This window comes from Nycticebus coucang, chromosome 4, assembly GCF_027406575.1.
Source record: "Nycticebus coucang isolate mNycCou1 chromosome 4, mNycCou1.pri, whole genome shotgun sequence".
Lineage (NCBI taxonomy): Eukaryota > Metazoa > Chordata > Mammalia > Primates > Lorisidae > Nycticebus > Nycticebus coucang.
In genome coordinates, this window is record NC_069783.1 from 2,820,671 (window position 1) to 2,834,397 (window position 13,727).

General features: G+C 52.2%; 1 protein-coding gene across 2 annotated transcripts in view; it reads left to right on the top strand.

The window, feature by feature from the left end:
• COLEC11 (collectin subfamily member 11) overlaps positions 1–12,672 on the top strand; it is a 35,826-nt gene extending 23,154 nt beyond the window's left edge. For both annotated transcript variants that reach the window (XM_053589656.1, XM_053589655.1), the window contains exons 4-7: positions 6,332–6,403; positions 8,727–8,780; positions 11,520–11,615; positions 11,764–12,672. In XM_053589656.1, the coding sequence (XP_053445631.1) occupies positions 6,332–6,403; positions 8,727–8,780; positions 11,520–11,615; positions 11,764–12,155 (614 nt within the window). In that variant the 3' untranslated portion in view covers positions 12,156–12,672. The remainder of the gene's footprint in view (positions 1–6,331; positions 6,404–8,726; positions 8,781–11,519; positions 11,616–11,763) is intronic.
• Positions 12,673–13,727: the final 1,055 nt, after the last annotated feature.

A 13,727-nucleotide genomic window follows, 5' to 3' on the forward strand; every position in this document is an offset into this window, starting at 1 on the left:
CCTCACTCTTTCTCCTCAGCATCACCTGCGCATTCGCATTTTCCAAAGCCAGAGCAAGCAAAGGGGACTACCATGGCGTTACTATTTCTAGATCTCCTCACAGGAATGAGGCTGTTGGGCACAGAACAGCCTAACTCTCTGTTTCCTGTCTTCTGATTACAATGTCTCGTGTCTCCTTGGGGCTGAGTGCTGCAGGGGGAGGGGGGAGGCACAAAGTTATAAAAGGCTGGAGACAGGCAGGCCCAGGGAGGGGAATCGAGGCAGATAGCCACAGGGCAGTCTGAAGCTGAATTTGGGCTGCATTAAGAAGCTACCTCGTTCCAATTGTTTCTGGAATTTTTTATATCCTTTTTTGCTTTGTTGTAATTACATTGTGTATGTAAATTCACATCTTTTTATTTAATATTAAATTTAAATGTGAATATTTTTCATGTCATTTTAGTGAGTGCCTCATATTCACGGGTGACTTAAACTTCCACGTCAGGGTGTGTGTTCTATGCGAGAGTCCCCTCAGGCTGGACATTGTGTGTGGGGGCAACGTTCCTGACCAGGTGACTCCAATCTGAGAAGCCTGCGTAGCAGTCGATAAATAATTATCAGGGTAACCTGGCGGGGGTTCTGAAACCGTCACTGAGAAATTGAGCAGCTTTAGTTTGGGGTCTGCTACTTCCCAGCTTATAGAGAACAAGTGAGATTTGTTTGGATTATTGAACAGTAGCAATAATTATGTAGAATTTTAAGAAATTTCCTTGTTTAAGCTCATCTTTAAGCAGGGCACTGGCCGGTCATGACAGAATGTCCTTGAGTAAAACATGATATGAGAACAGACATATAATTAACAAGTTGAAAAAATGAGATAGAAAATAAAGTCAGGTGATGGGCGTTCACATTTTTCTCTTTATTCTTTTCTGTATTTTTTATATCCCCAACAAGGAGCAGAGCCTGTGGTGCATTTATGATGTTAACATGTTTTTTAAAGGTAGCTGTAACTGTCAGTTTATCATTTCGCTCCATAAATATTTATTGTGCCCCCAAGATGTGCTCACTTCTCCTAGCTGCTGAAACAGGAAGCAGGACAGACCCAGGGGCAGGGGGAGCTGGCCTGTGGGCAGTGGCTGGGCTGTGGGCAGTGATGGGCTGTGCTCCTCCAGCTTAAAGGGAGGGGTGTGAATGGGGTGGAGCGTCCCTGCCGTCCAGGTGCCCACGGCAGGACTCAGGCTTCTGGCAAAACCTCACCGTCATTTGGAGGAGCTTGAGACCTTGCAGTAGGAGGAAGCCTCAGAGCTCTTGTTCTGATCTGTTCTCCTTGGAGAACTTCTGTTGTTCTGCCTAAGGGTTAGTTTCCAGCACATGTCTGCAAGTTAGCACAATCTGCTGCAAAGAAGGCCAGCTGTTGCAGAGTAGAGAATGTGTGAACAATCTCAGGGGATTTCAATGGTTCTCTCCTTTTTCTTCCTTCCCAATATACCCAAAGAGAGTATTCTCATCAGAGGCAACAGCTCAGACCACAGCAGGCCCCAGTGTGTGGATAGGAGAAGGAGGGTGAGGTGTGGTGAGGGGTCCTGGGTGCTGCTCGTGGTCTGGGTTGGATTCAGCTCTGTGCCTGCCAGGCTGATGACCTCCATGCACACGACTGTGCATCTAGCATGTGTTTACATGTGTGTACCTGCCCACACATGCATGTGTATTTGTGTATATGTGCCTACCTATATGCATGTGTATGTACCTATGTGTAACTGTGCACGTGTGCACATGTGTTTAATGTGTATAGTGTGTGTGTATGCGCGTGTGCATGTGTACAGTGTGTATTCATGTGTGTTTACATGAATACAATGTGTACATGTTTTTGCATAGGTGTTTTTATCTATGTCTGATTATGCGTGGTGCTGTTTGTGTATACACATTTATATGGGGTGTGCATGTATGTGTGTATATGTATAGCATGCGCGTGTGCGTGGTACAGTGTGTATGTGCGTATATCATACTGTGGTATGCGTGTGGGTCTGTGTGTACACAGCTGTATGTGCAGACGTGTGCATCACGCATGTGTACGCAATGTCTTCCTATGTGTGTAGAGCATGTATGTGGTTTGTGTATATGTATGCATTTATGTGTACATGAGTTTGAATGATTAAGTTCAAGAACTCAGAAGAAGTGGTACAGACCTTATGCTGAATATCACTACAGTCACCTCCAGAGCATTCCCCTTGGGAAGCTCTGCACCGATGCCAGCATCTCGTCCGTCCTTCAAAGCAATTTTAGGACTCTTTTCCTAGAATAGCTATCAAAGCTGTTGTCATATGAAGTTTGAAAATTAAGTATGCGAACTCATCCTAGAGAAAGTGCTTTGAAGGGTGGAGCAGGCACTGGCGTCAGCGCACAGCTCCCCACGGGAGGCCTTCAGAGGTGCCCGTACTGATAATAAGCAGGAAGGCATGGAGCCCTTTTTCTAGCATGAGTTTGTGGACATAATTGTCCAACCCCGTATGCACATGTGTGTAGAGCACGTGAACATGCACATAATGCCTGACACACGTATCTAAAGTATGTATGTGTGTATAGTACACACATGTGCATCTGTAGTACATAGACGTGTGTACAGCACACACATTCACACACGTGCATCTACAGTACATATATGTGCACACAGCACGTGCACGTACACACGAGTATCTCAGTACATATATGTGCACACAGCAGTGCACATACACACGTGTATCTACAGTACATATACGTGCACACAGCACGTGCATGCACACACGTGTATCTCAGTACATATATGTGCACACAGCATGTGCATGCACACACGTGTATCTCAGTACAATATGTGCACACAGCATGTGCACGTACACACGTGTATCTCAGTACATATATGTGCACACAGCACGTACACGTGCACATGTGTATCTACGGTACATATATGTGCACACAGCAGTGCATGTACACACGTGTATCTACAGTACATATATGTGCACACAGCAGTGCATGTACACACGTGTATCTACAGTACATATATGTGCACACAGCACGTGCACGTACACACGTGTATCTCAGTACATATATGTGCACACAGCAGTGCACATACACACGTGTATCTACAGTACATATATGTGCACACAGCATGTGCATGCACACACGTGTATCTCAGTACATCTATGTGCACACAGCAGTGCACGCACACACGTGTATCTACAGTACATATATGTGCACACAGCAGTGCATGCACACATGTGTATCTCAGTACATATATGTGCACACAGCAGTGCATGCACACGTGTATCTCAGTACATATATGTGCACACAGCACGTGCACTTACACACGTGTATCTACAGTACATATATGTGCACACAGCAGTGCATGCACACGTGTATCTCAGTACATATATGTGCACACAGCACGTGCATGCACACGAGTATCTCAGTACATATATGTGCACACAGTATGTGCATGCACACACGTGTATCTACAGTACATATATGTGCACACAGCAGTGTACGTACACATGTGTATCTACAGTACATATATGTGCGCACAGCACGTGCACATACACACGTGTATCTCAGTACATATGTGTGCACACAGCAGTGAACATACACACGTGTATCCACAGTACATATATGTGCACACAGCAGTGCCTGCACACACGTGTATCTACAGTACATATATGTGCACACAGAGTGCATGTACACACGTGTATCTCAGTACATATATGTGCACACAGCACGTGCATGCACACACGTGTATCTCAGTACATATATGTGCACACAGCATGTGCATGCACACACGTGTATCTATAGTACATTTATGTAATACAGCAGTGCATGTACACACGTGTATCTATTGTATGTACACGTGCATATAGCGCATGCATGCAAACATGTGTCAGTACATATGTTTATACAGCACATGTGTGCACACGTGTATCTACAGTACATAGATGTGTATACAGCACGCACATGCACACATGCATGTCTATAGTACGTGTGTGTCCATGTAGCAGGTTCTGCCTGTGTTAACCGCCCTCTTCTCTGACCTGCCCACCCGCCTCTACCTTTGTCCTCCTCAGTCTCTTCCACAAGTGTCACCAGATTCTTCCTAAACACAAATCCAACTTTATCGTCCTCTTCTTCCCCACTCTGCAGGGGGCCATTGCTCAGTGGATGTGCCACACCCTCTTGCATGTCCTCCTTACCCCGGGCTGGGTGAGGCTCTCCCAAGGCACCTCCCTCTTCTCACACATGGCACAGGTGCCTGGCTGTTCTCCTGACGGCCCCGACAGTCTGAGCTCTGCCATGCGTGTGCAGAGGGTGGCACATGGTGCCTGTACACAGACCATGTCCTGGCCAGTCAGGGTGTCCCCTGGGGGCTCCCGGGCTGCACATGGCCCAGCTGCCCTGGACTGCAGACCAGCAGACTGCGGCTCTTGTGCTGGCTCTGCCATGCGGTTCAAGGAGTCATTTCTGTAAGCAAGTAAGAGACACACGTAGACCTGTCTTGTAAATCAGTGCTTCATTCTCAAGCAAATGCCAGCCATTGCCACGGCTTTGTGTGTGTGTGTCTGTCCATTTTAGCTGTAGCTCATCCCCAAGCCTGTGCTTGGTCCTCTGGTTTCCATTTCTTCAGAATTTAGGGAACATTATGTCTACTTAACAAAATGAGGCCAAGTGTTCCTGGCAGGGTTGTCCTCAGGGATGGAGTTGGTGGCACCGTAGCATGGAGCTTCATCCGTGTGCAGTGAGTCCCTCCCACCATCTAGCTCCTGCAGAGGGGCCTGCACCAATTTGTCTGTGTGCAGTGAATCCCTCCCACCATCTAGCTCCTGCAGAGCGGCCTGCACCGATTTGTCTGTGTGCAGTGAGTCCCTCCCACCATCTAGCTCCTGCAGAGCGGCCTGCACCGATTTGTCTGTGTGCAGTGAGTCCCTCCCACCATCTAGCTCCTGCAGAGCGGCCTGCACAGATTTGTCTGTGTGCAGTGAGTCCCTCCCACCAGGCAGCTCCTGCAGAGTGGCCTGCACTGAATTGTGTTTAGTTTCTGCCACAGTGCATGTAGAAAATGATTACAGAACCCAAATTGCTCGTAAACATGCCCATGGAAAAATTATTACATAGAACTGCCTTCCTGTTTGCTGTTGTTGGTTTGGTTGAGGGTTTAAGACTGCTCAGCGCGGAGAACTCCTGCCCTCTGAGTTGTTTGGTGGCTGGGTGAGGGGGTGCTTCAGCCTTGAGCCTATGATCAGAGGGATGCCCTGTGGGGTCATGGTGCCCCCTTGCTGTGAATGAAGGAGGGGTGGGACACAGGCTGGAGGACTCACGGCCCTGCTCAGCACTCCGAGGCATGGTAACCGGTGACGGGTCACATAGAACCAGGCGTTTGAAGTGGAACTGGTCATGAGGAGATGTCTGATGCAGCATCCTGGAACTCTCTGGCACCCGCAAGTGTCCCTTCACACACCAGAGGAGGCCCATGGCTTTGCCAGCTGGCACTCCCCATGTTCCCAGGGTGCCAGGCTCTGGGGTTGGCCTTGGTCTGGATGGGGAGCAGGAGCTGGGACGGAGGAAGGACCATCCTCTCCTCCAGTCACAGGTGGATGCACCTCGGCTGAGGCCGGGACTCAGGGGTGTCCCTTTGGTCCCCTCTGTTCCATGGTGTGTGTGACTTTTAGGGGAAGTGTGTCGTCCTTTGGAAGCTATGTCAACAGGTGAGCTGGGAAGAACCGTCCAGTCACCATCATATGTGTGACCTTGGAGAGACTGAGTTCTGTCATTAGCCTCCTCTTTGTGTGTGTGATACATGTTAGATCACCTGGGCATGGATGATGTATGTTGAATCACCTGTGCATGTGTGTGATGTGTGCCTGGTCACCTGTGTATGTGTGTGTGATGTGTGTGAGGTGACCTGTGTGTGTGTGATGTGTGTCTGGTCATGTGTGTGTGTGTGAGGTCACCAGTGTGTGTGTTGTGTGTGAGGTGACCTCTGTGTGTGTGTGTGTGTGTGTGATGTGTATCTGGTCACGTGTGTGTGTGATGTGTGTGAGGTGACCAGTGTGTGTGTGATGTGTGTGCGGTGACCTATGTGTCTGTTGTCTGGTCACCTAGGTGCATGTACATGTGTGTGTGTCAGGTTGCCTCTGTGTGTGTGTGTGTGTGTGTGTCTGGTAACCTGCACATGTGTGTGTGATGTGTGGTCACCTCTGTGTGTGTGTGAGGTGTGTCAGGTCACCGGTGTGCGTGTATGATGTGTATTATGTCGCCTGTGTGTGTGTTGTTGAGGAGGCGGCCACTGCATCCCCTGAGCATCAACCAACCTTGATCTTGTTGTTTTCTACAGGAGATGTGGGGGACAAAGGACAGAAAGGCAGTGTGGGTCGCCATGGAAAGATCGGTCCCATTGGCTCAAAAGGTATTTGTGATGTGATTCTTATCCCTCTGCCCAGGCTCGTTGTTACCAATGAGCTGTGGACAGCCGAGAACGACCATGGGCTGAGCCTGCTCCCTGTGTCTTGCTCATTTGTGTTATGCGTGAATGATTTTGTCACGTTTGCGCTTAGGGTGTGTCTGGCTCAGAGTGAGTGGCTGGTCTGTGGCCGGGGTGTGTGTGTGTGTGTGTGTGTGTGTGTGGGCTCTCCACTTAGCAGGGCTTACCCCGTGCCCAGCAGGAGGCTCTGGAGCAGGTGCTTGAGCCAGATTTTGACCTCCTAGCTGCAACTTCTGTAATGAATTGGTTGAAGCCCTCAGAGCCTCTTTTAAGTGACTGAGGGACCAGGTTGGGAAGCAGCATGTCTCCGTACCCACGGTGTGGGGTCCTGACTTTTTGAGCTGATGGGATGGCTCTCAGGGAGGACAGGGTGCAGATGGCAGCAGTAGATGGGCCCAGGTAATACCTGCAGCTTCAAATCCCACCGCCTCTGCAGCTGCATTTGACTCACACCATGTTGGTGAGGAGGGTTGATCAGGTCACGCTCTCCCTGTGACGAGGATAGTTCAGGGGCTACTCGCAATGGCTCTGCCCTCAATCCCCCCTCACCAAATCAGTGTGCGTCCTCTGAAGTGCCAGTTTATTCCTGCCTGTGCTGGGAAGTCTCCCTCCGAGGCCTGCCATGGTCAGCAACGTAGACACAGAGCTGGGGAGGTCGGTGGTTGGTGTGGAGTTGCCCTGAGACCTGCAGGCAGGGAGGGAGCCTGTTGCGTCTGCCTTGGGGCGGGTTAAGCCAGGGCCCCTGAGGGCACAGTCTGGGGCTGGGGCTGAGTGGGCACGTTCCCTCCCGCTGCCCCACTTGGCCTGTCCCTGATAGAAAGGGGCCTTTGGCCTGGAAGGTGGGGGGCGACTCAGCAGGGGGCACAGACAAGCCTGGTCAGGAGTGACAGTTGTGCTTTCAGAAACCTAAATACATTTAACTATTTTAAGTGCTCAGGGCAGTGGCATCAAGCATATTTGCAGAGCTGAACAGCCATCACCACTATTTCCAAAATGTTTTCATCACTCCAAAGACACTCTGAGTAGCTGCTCAGCAGTAGCTCCGCACTCTTCCTCTCTAGCCCCTGGAACTTCGCCTCTGCTCTGTCCCTGGAACTTACCTGTTCCAGATGTGTCACACGAGGGGAATCAGGGCGATACTTTTCCTTCTGTGCCTGGCACGTTTCACTCAGTGTAACGTGTTCAAGGCTCATCTGTGTTGTAGACTGTGTCAGGTCCCCTCCCTCCCTGAGGCCGAGTAATCTCCCGCCGCCGGGTGACCACATTCCCTGCTCCCTTCACCTGCTGATGGACACTGGGGTTGTTTTTGCCTGTGAGCAGCGTGCACGGAGTGCTGCTGTGCAGTGGGGCTGTGTGCACACTCAGCACACCACCTGTACCCAGCCGGTCCCAGTGTCGCACCCAGGGCAGCCTGCCGAGACACCTCACTGGACTTTGCTCATTTGATCTCCTTTGTCTGAGATGTCACCTGGAGCTTGTCAAGCTGCACTTGGATTGGTGAAAAAGCACAGGAACTGGTTGGGGGACCTGGTATTCTGTGTCCCCGCTTGTGCGGGTGGATCTCAGTCTGCAGATGTCACAGGGCCGTGTAGGTTTCCCAGTGAGAAGACAGATAAGGCTTTAGGAATGTCCATGGGTCCTAATATGAAGACTCCTTGTTTAATTTCAGAGCCATTAGAAAGTTTCTTTACCAACACTATGCTCAACCCCCTTGTTGTATAAGCTGCGAAAAGCCAAGGTGAGCAGGGGCCGAGTGGCTCATCCTACCTGACCGGCCAGGCATCTGGGCCCTTCTAGGACAGAACACTGCCTCAAGTGGAGGCTGTAAGTGGTGCTATCTTTTCATCTCTGAGATCTCCTGGCTTGCAGTGGCTGCTCTGTCTGGATTTGCCGCTGTCAGGGGACGTGCAGGAGCCATCAGAGGCCATCTCCCCTTCCTCATGTTAGGGCTCATGAGACAGTGTCTGCAAAGTTTTCTGTCAAACGTCTTGATTTTCCAGAATTGACTTAAAGAATGATTGCCTGACAATCCCTAAAACCCCACAATGCGTAATACATATAATATGAATACGGCCTGAAGGATTAGTTCTCTGTGGAATCCAGCCTATACTTTCTGGCAGAAGCAGGGTCAAGGAGAAGTCCAGCACTTTGTGCGTCACAGAAATACCGTTTTAAACCTTGATATTTTAGAACTCATGGAATGTGTCCACCTCTGCTTGGTGACTTTGACCTTCCTTTTCATTTTCAGGTGAGAAAGGGGATACTGGTGACATAGGACCCCCTGGCCCTAATGGAGAACCAGGTATGGCATACAGGGCCCAAGCATTTTTTAATAAAATGCATTAAAAATTGTGCTTTTGAAAAAAATATAAACCATTAAATAAAAATACAACAGGCTTACAAGCGGGGCCCACGTGTCTGACAATTGTGTTGTCACATCCGTGTTCCAGCCTTTTGATTTCCTTCTGCCTGAGGTTTGGATGACCCTCGCAGGGCTGCAGGCGGCCTGCCCGTCTGCGTTATTGTACCTGTGTCCGTATTTAGGCCGGGACACCCCGTCCTCACGTGATCAGTCCTCACGTCCAGGGGCTCCTGGCTCCCAGGATCCCCGTCTTTATACTTTCTGGGTCATGGGCTCCTGCAGGCATCCTTGTAGCTATTCTCCCACAGCCTTCTGCTGTGACTGGAAAGCTCACCAGGGACCTCTGGTCCAGCTCGGGGAGCCTTAGCTCAGCCTCCCTGTTGAGCATCCTCGTCCCGATGCCAAGGGACTAAGATGGGGGCCTCCTAACCCCTCTGCCTCTTCTTGCCGTCATCCTCTGTTCTCTCCTTCCCCTCTGCTCTGCTCTCCCTGCAGGACAGGAATCCAGTTCCTACTCCCAGAAACTCGCCCCTGCACACTCCACACCTCAGTAGGCCCTACACTGCAGCCCCCACCTCCATATATCCCCGCCCATGTCTGCATGCCCCACACCCCAGCCCACCCTGGCCTACCTCCTGCATGCCCCACACCCCTGTCCACCCCTGCACACCCCACCCCCTGCATACCCTGGCTCACCCCCTCTCTCCCATATGCCCCACACCCTGGCCTGCTCCCTGGCACCCACCTACTAAAACAGGCCTTTCTTCCTCAGACATGTGCACCACTGCGTCCCCTTAGCTGTGTGGGCCATGCAGAAGGCCAGGTCCAAGAAAGAGCTGATATCTGGGCACTGGAGCAAGGACAGGCAATAGATTTCTGGGTAAAAATCCCTGTTGAGAACACTCCTCACACACCACAGAGATGAGGAGGAGTGACCGTTTAAGAGTGGCCTTCCCTGAGACTTGGTCAGTGCCAGTGTGTCTGAAATCCACTATCATTGGAAGGGACCAAGCGCCCTTCTCCTGGGGCCACACCCTGGCCCCTGTAAACCCGAACAACTTGGTTGAAATCTTGGGGAGGTAAGAGAACAGGGTGAGGGGCCTGGCAAGGGGAGGGATGCCCCATGGTTGAGGCTGTACTGCGAGGTAAGAGGTCCCTGCGGGTCATGTGGGTCAGAAAGTTCAGGAGAAAAACAAGGACAGGAATCCACCTCTTTCTTCCTGGACACTCTCTGGAAAGCCTCTATTACCTCAAGCCTCAGGGAGCTTGAAGCTAAAATTTATATTACATAAAATTTCCATTAGAACAAGCAACATAACCCATAGCAACATCAATTTTCAAATGTCCAGCGTGAGCACACAGGCTGTGTGTGAGAAGCAGGGAAGCGTAGTGGGCTCTAAGAAGCCTGCTCAGCTTCAGCTGCAGAGGGGGCCAAAGCTGATGGGCTCCAGGCCCCAGGAAAGGTGGCAGCCCCAGCTGCAGAGGCTGAGGAGCAGGTGCCTGTTCATGGGCACCCCCCACCCCCACCCCCCGAAGGACTGGCAGAGAGGCGCAGTCTGAGAAGCGGCCTGCACTCCCATGAGGGATGGCTGACTTGGGTTCATTTTGTCATTCAGCCCTAGGGACCTGTGAGCACCGGTGTGTTCTGGGCGCTCTGGTGCTGGGGCTTCCTGTCCATCCAGGGGGCACAGACAGCAGCTTTCTGTGCCATTCAGGCCAGACTGCCTGCCTGGGCTGGAACCGCGCTCCACACCCTGGGTGTGACGTTGGCAGGGGAGACTCTCTGCTCTGCGCACAGCGGGGCTGACCACGGTGTGTGCCTGGTGTAGAGCACTAACAGCCTCATGTAGGGCGAGCGCTGAAGCAACATCTCCACCTAGAAGGACTCCAGAGATCCGCCCTTATCTCAGCCAGGAGGGAGCGTCTCACTTCTCTGCTCCCACCTCCTGCCTGTCCTGGACACTCAATTTGTCCTCTCTCTTTGTGAGGATGGAGGTGTCTTTGTCTCTGATGTCCCTTCCTGCCAGCCGCCTTCCAGCATCATTTAGACACACACGTGTTTTTCACCTCAAAACTGAGCAAAGCTGTTTGAAAGCCCCTCCACCCTCCTAGGCTCTCAGCCCCTTGGCAGTTCCACATCTGATCTCCCGAGAATTCTTACCCAGGGCCTCAGTTTCCCCTCCCACCCCTGACCTCTGAGTACTGAGCCCTCCTCCCCTTCACCCCGGAAGCCCCTGGGCCACATGCCTCTCTGGCCCGTGGGTGGTCCGGGTGTGGGGCTGCTCTGAGCTCCCTCCCCGAGCCCCTCATGTCACGATGCCAGTTCTGACCCTCCTGTGTATGTCTGCGAGTCCCACGACCAGCCAGCCATGCACGGTCTTCCCTGGAGCCCCTTACTGGACAGTGGTGTCTCCTTCAGCTCCTCCAGCCAGCCTCCCACACTCAGCCACCATTGGGTGCTGTGGGCACTGCCTCCACTTTTCCAAATGTTCCAACTCTCTCTCTGATGCTCTCTGGTTACTGTCCTGCCCACTGGGTGCCCCACCCCTGTGTCTGGGTGAGGCTGGAGACCATCATCCTGACAGCCACACCCCTACAACCCTCCCACCTTCTATCTCAAAGGCCTGCACAGTGCAGGGCCTCCCCTGGTCCAGCCTCTGACCCAGGCCGTCCCCGCAGGCATCCCCTGTGAATGCAGCCAGCTGCGGAAGGCCATTGGGGAGATGGACAACCAGGTGTCCCAGCTGATGGCGGAGCTGAAGTTCATCAAGAACGGTAGGTGGTCCTATTGCCGTCCCTGCCTCCTGCCCTGGCCCACTGGGCACTGGTCCCGCTGGGCATTGGTCCCGCTGGGCACCGCCAGGGGTGGGCCGCCCAGTTCCCCCCAGCAGGGCTCCCCTTCCAGCACTGCCCTCCCCTGCAGCCGTGGCCGGCGTGCGGGAGACCGACAGCAAGATCTACCTGCTGGTGAAGGAGGAGAAGCGGTACGCGGAGGCGCAGCTGTCCTGCCAGCGCCGCGGTGGCACCCTCGGGATGCCCAAGGACGAGGCCGCCAACGGCCTGATGGCCGCCTACGTGGCGCAGGCCGGGCTGGCGCGCGTCTTCATCGGCATCAACGACCTGGAGCGCGAGGGCGCCTTCGTGTACGCCGACCGCTCCCCCATGCAGACCTTCAACAGGTGGCGCCCCGGGGAGCCCAACAACGCCTTCGACGAGGAGGACTGCGTGGAGCTGGTGGCCTCAGGGGGCTGGAACGACGTGGCCTGCCACATCACCATGTACTTCCTCTGCGAGTTCGACAAGGAGAGCGTCTGAGCCGCGCAGCCCGGGACCCCCCCAACCCCCTGGACTGCACCCCCTTCCTCCCCCTCCGGACCGCACCCTTCCGCGCCACCCCTCCACCGCACCCAACCTGGACCGCACCCCGAGGGCTTTGGGCGCAGGGAGGGGCGCGGCTGCGGGGCAGAGGGGAGAGTGTTTCTGGGGCCATTTCCAGGGAATTAAGAGTTCCTGCGTATTTGTCACCCAGATGTTTCTTATGTGATTATTAGTACTCAGATTTGCTCTTCCACAAAGCTCTGCCTTCCTCCCAACTCTAAGATAAAATCTTTAAGTATTGCAGTAGTTAATTAAGCATCTTGCATATGAGGGTAGCAAGGTCTTGAATGACTGACTCTCTTCATTTCTACATGGAACACAATTGACCTAACTCTGACCAACGTTCCTGTAAATTATGTTAACATACAGGTTCCTTTTCACATTTATCCAAGTAGATACAATATTGCTTTGCTTTAAACCCAGATTCCAAAACAAGAACAATACAAATTCTTCAGACTGTATTATGAGATGTGTTGTCCTTTGTTCCCTCCCTCCCTCTCTCTCTCTCTCTCTCTCTCTCTTTTTTTTTTGACAGAGTCTCAGGCTGTTGCCCAGGATAGAGTGCTGTTGGGCTTGCTCACAGCAACCTCAAACCCTTGGGCTCAAGCCATCCTCTTTTCTCAGCCTTCTGAGTAGCTGGGACTACAGGCACCTGCCACAACACCTGGCTAGTTTTTCTATTTTTAGTAGAGATGGGGTCTCACTCTTGCTCAGGCTGGCCTCATGCTGAGCTCACAGGATCCTCCTGCCTCTGCCTCCCAGGGAAAATCCCCTGCTGGGATTACAGGTGTGAACCCCGGAGCCTGGACCATTTGTTCTCTTAATTTCTTCAATAGTTATCTTGGCTATGGATTGCTATATGACAGATTACCCCAAACTGAGTGGCTTAAGGCAGAAAAATTTAGGAATTTCCAGGGCTGGGGACTCTACTTCAGGGTGTGTCTCCAGCTAGAACCAAGATGGACTATCACATGGTTTGGGCAGCATTCAGCTCCCTGGGAGCCTCTGGACTCACAGCCTTGGCTTCTCAGAGCTGTCCTTGGTCCCTTGTCACGTGGGCCTGTCCTTGGTCAGCTCACAGCATGATCGCACCAGGTCCAGCTCACACAGGGGGTGGAATATTGGGAGACAGAAACCCTTAGAGCCATTTCAGAAGTTGCCAGCACCCTATCCTCAGTTCTTTTTTTTTTTTTTTTATTTTAGAATCCCTAATAAATATCCTCAGTTCTCAAAGAAAACACACATACATGCACACACAACCTGACTGTTGTCGTGGGGTCCCATGTTTCTGCGTGTTTTCCAAAGGAGGCCCTGGCTGTCCTTTGTTGTGGTCATCTCCTTCAGAATGTTTGTAGAGAGAACTGCCTCGGAAGATAAAGACAGCAGCTCCCTGCCCGCTGCCAGCCCCTCTGGAGACAAGAGCAGGTTTGCATACCGCCTTGGAAGGTGAGTGGCAGGCATGGCTACTTAATAATAAAGGGCTGGCCTGCTTCTCCTCAAACCTGCTGA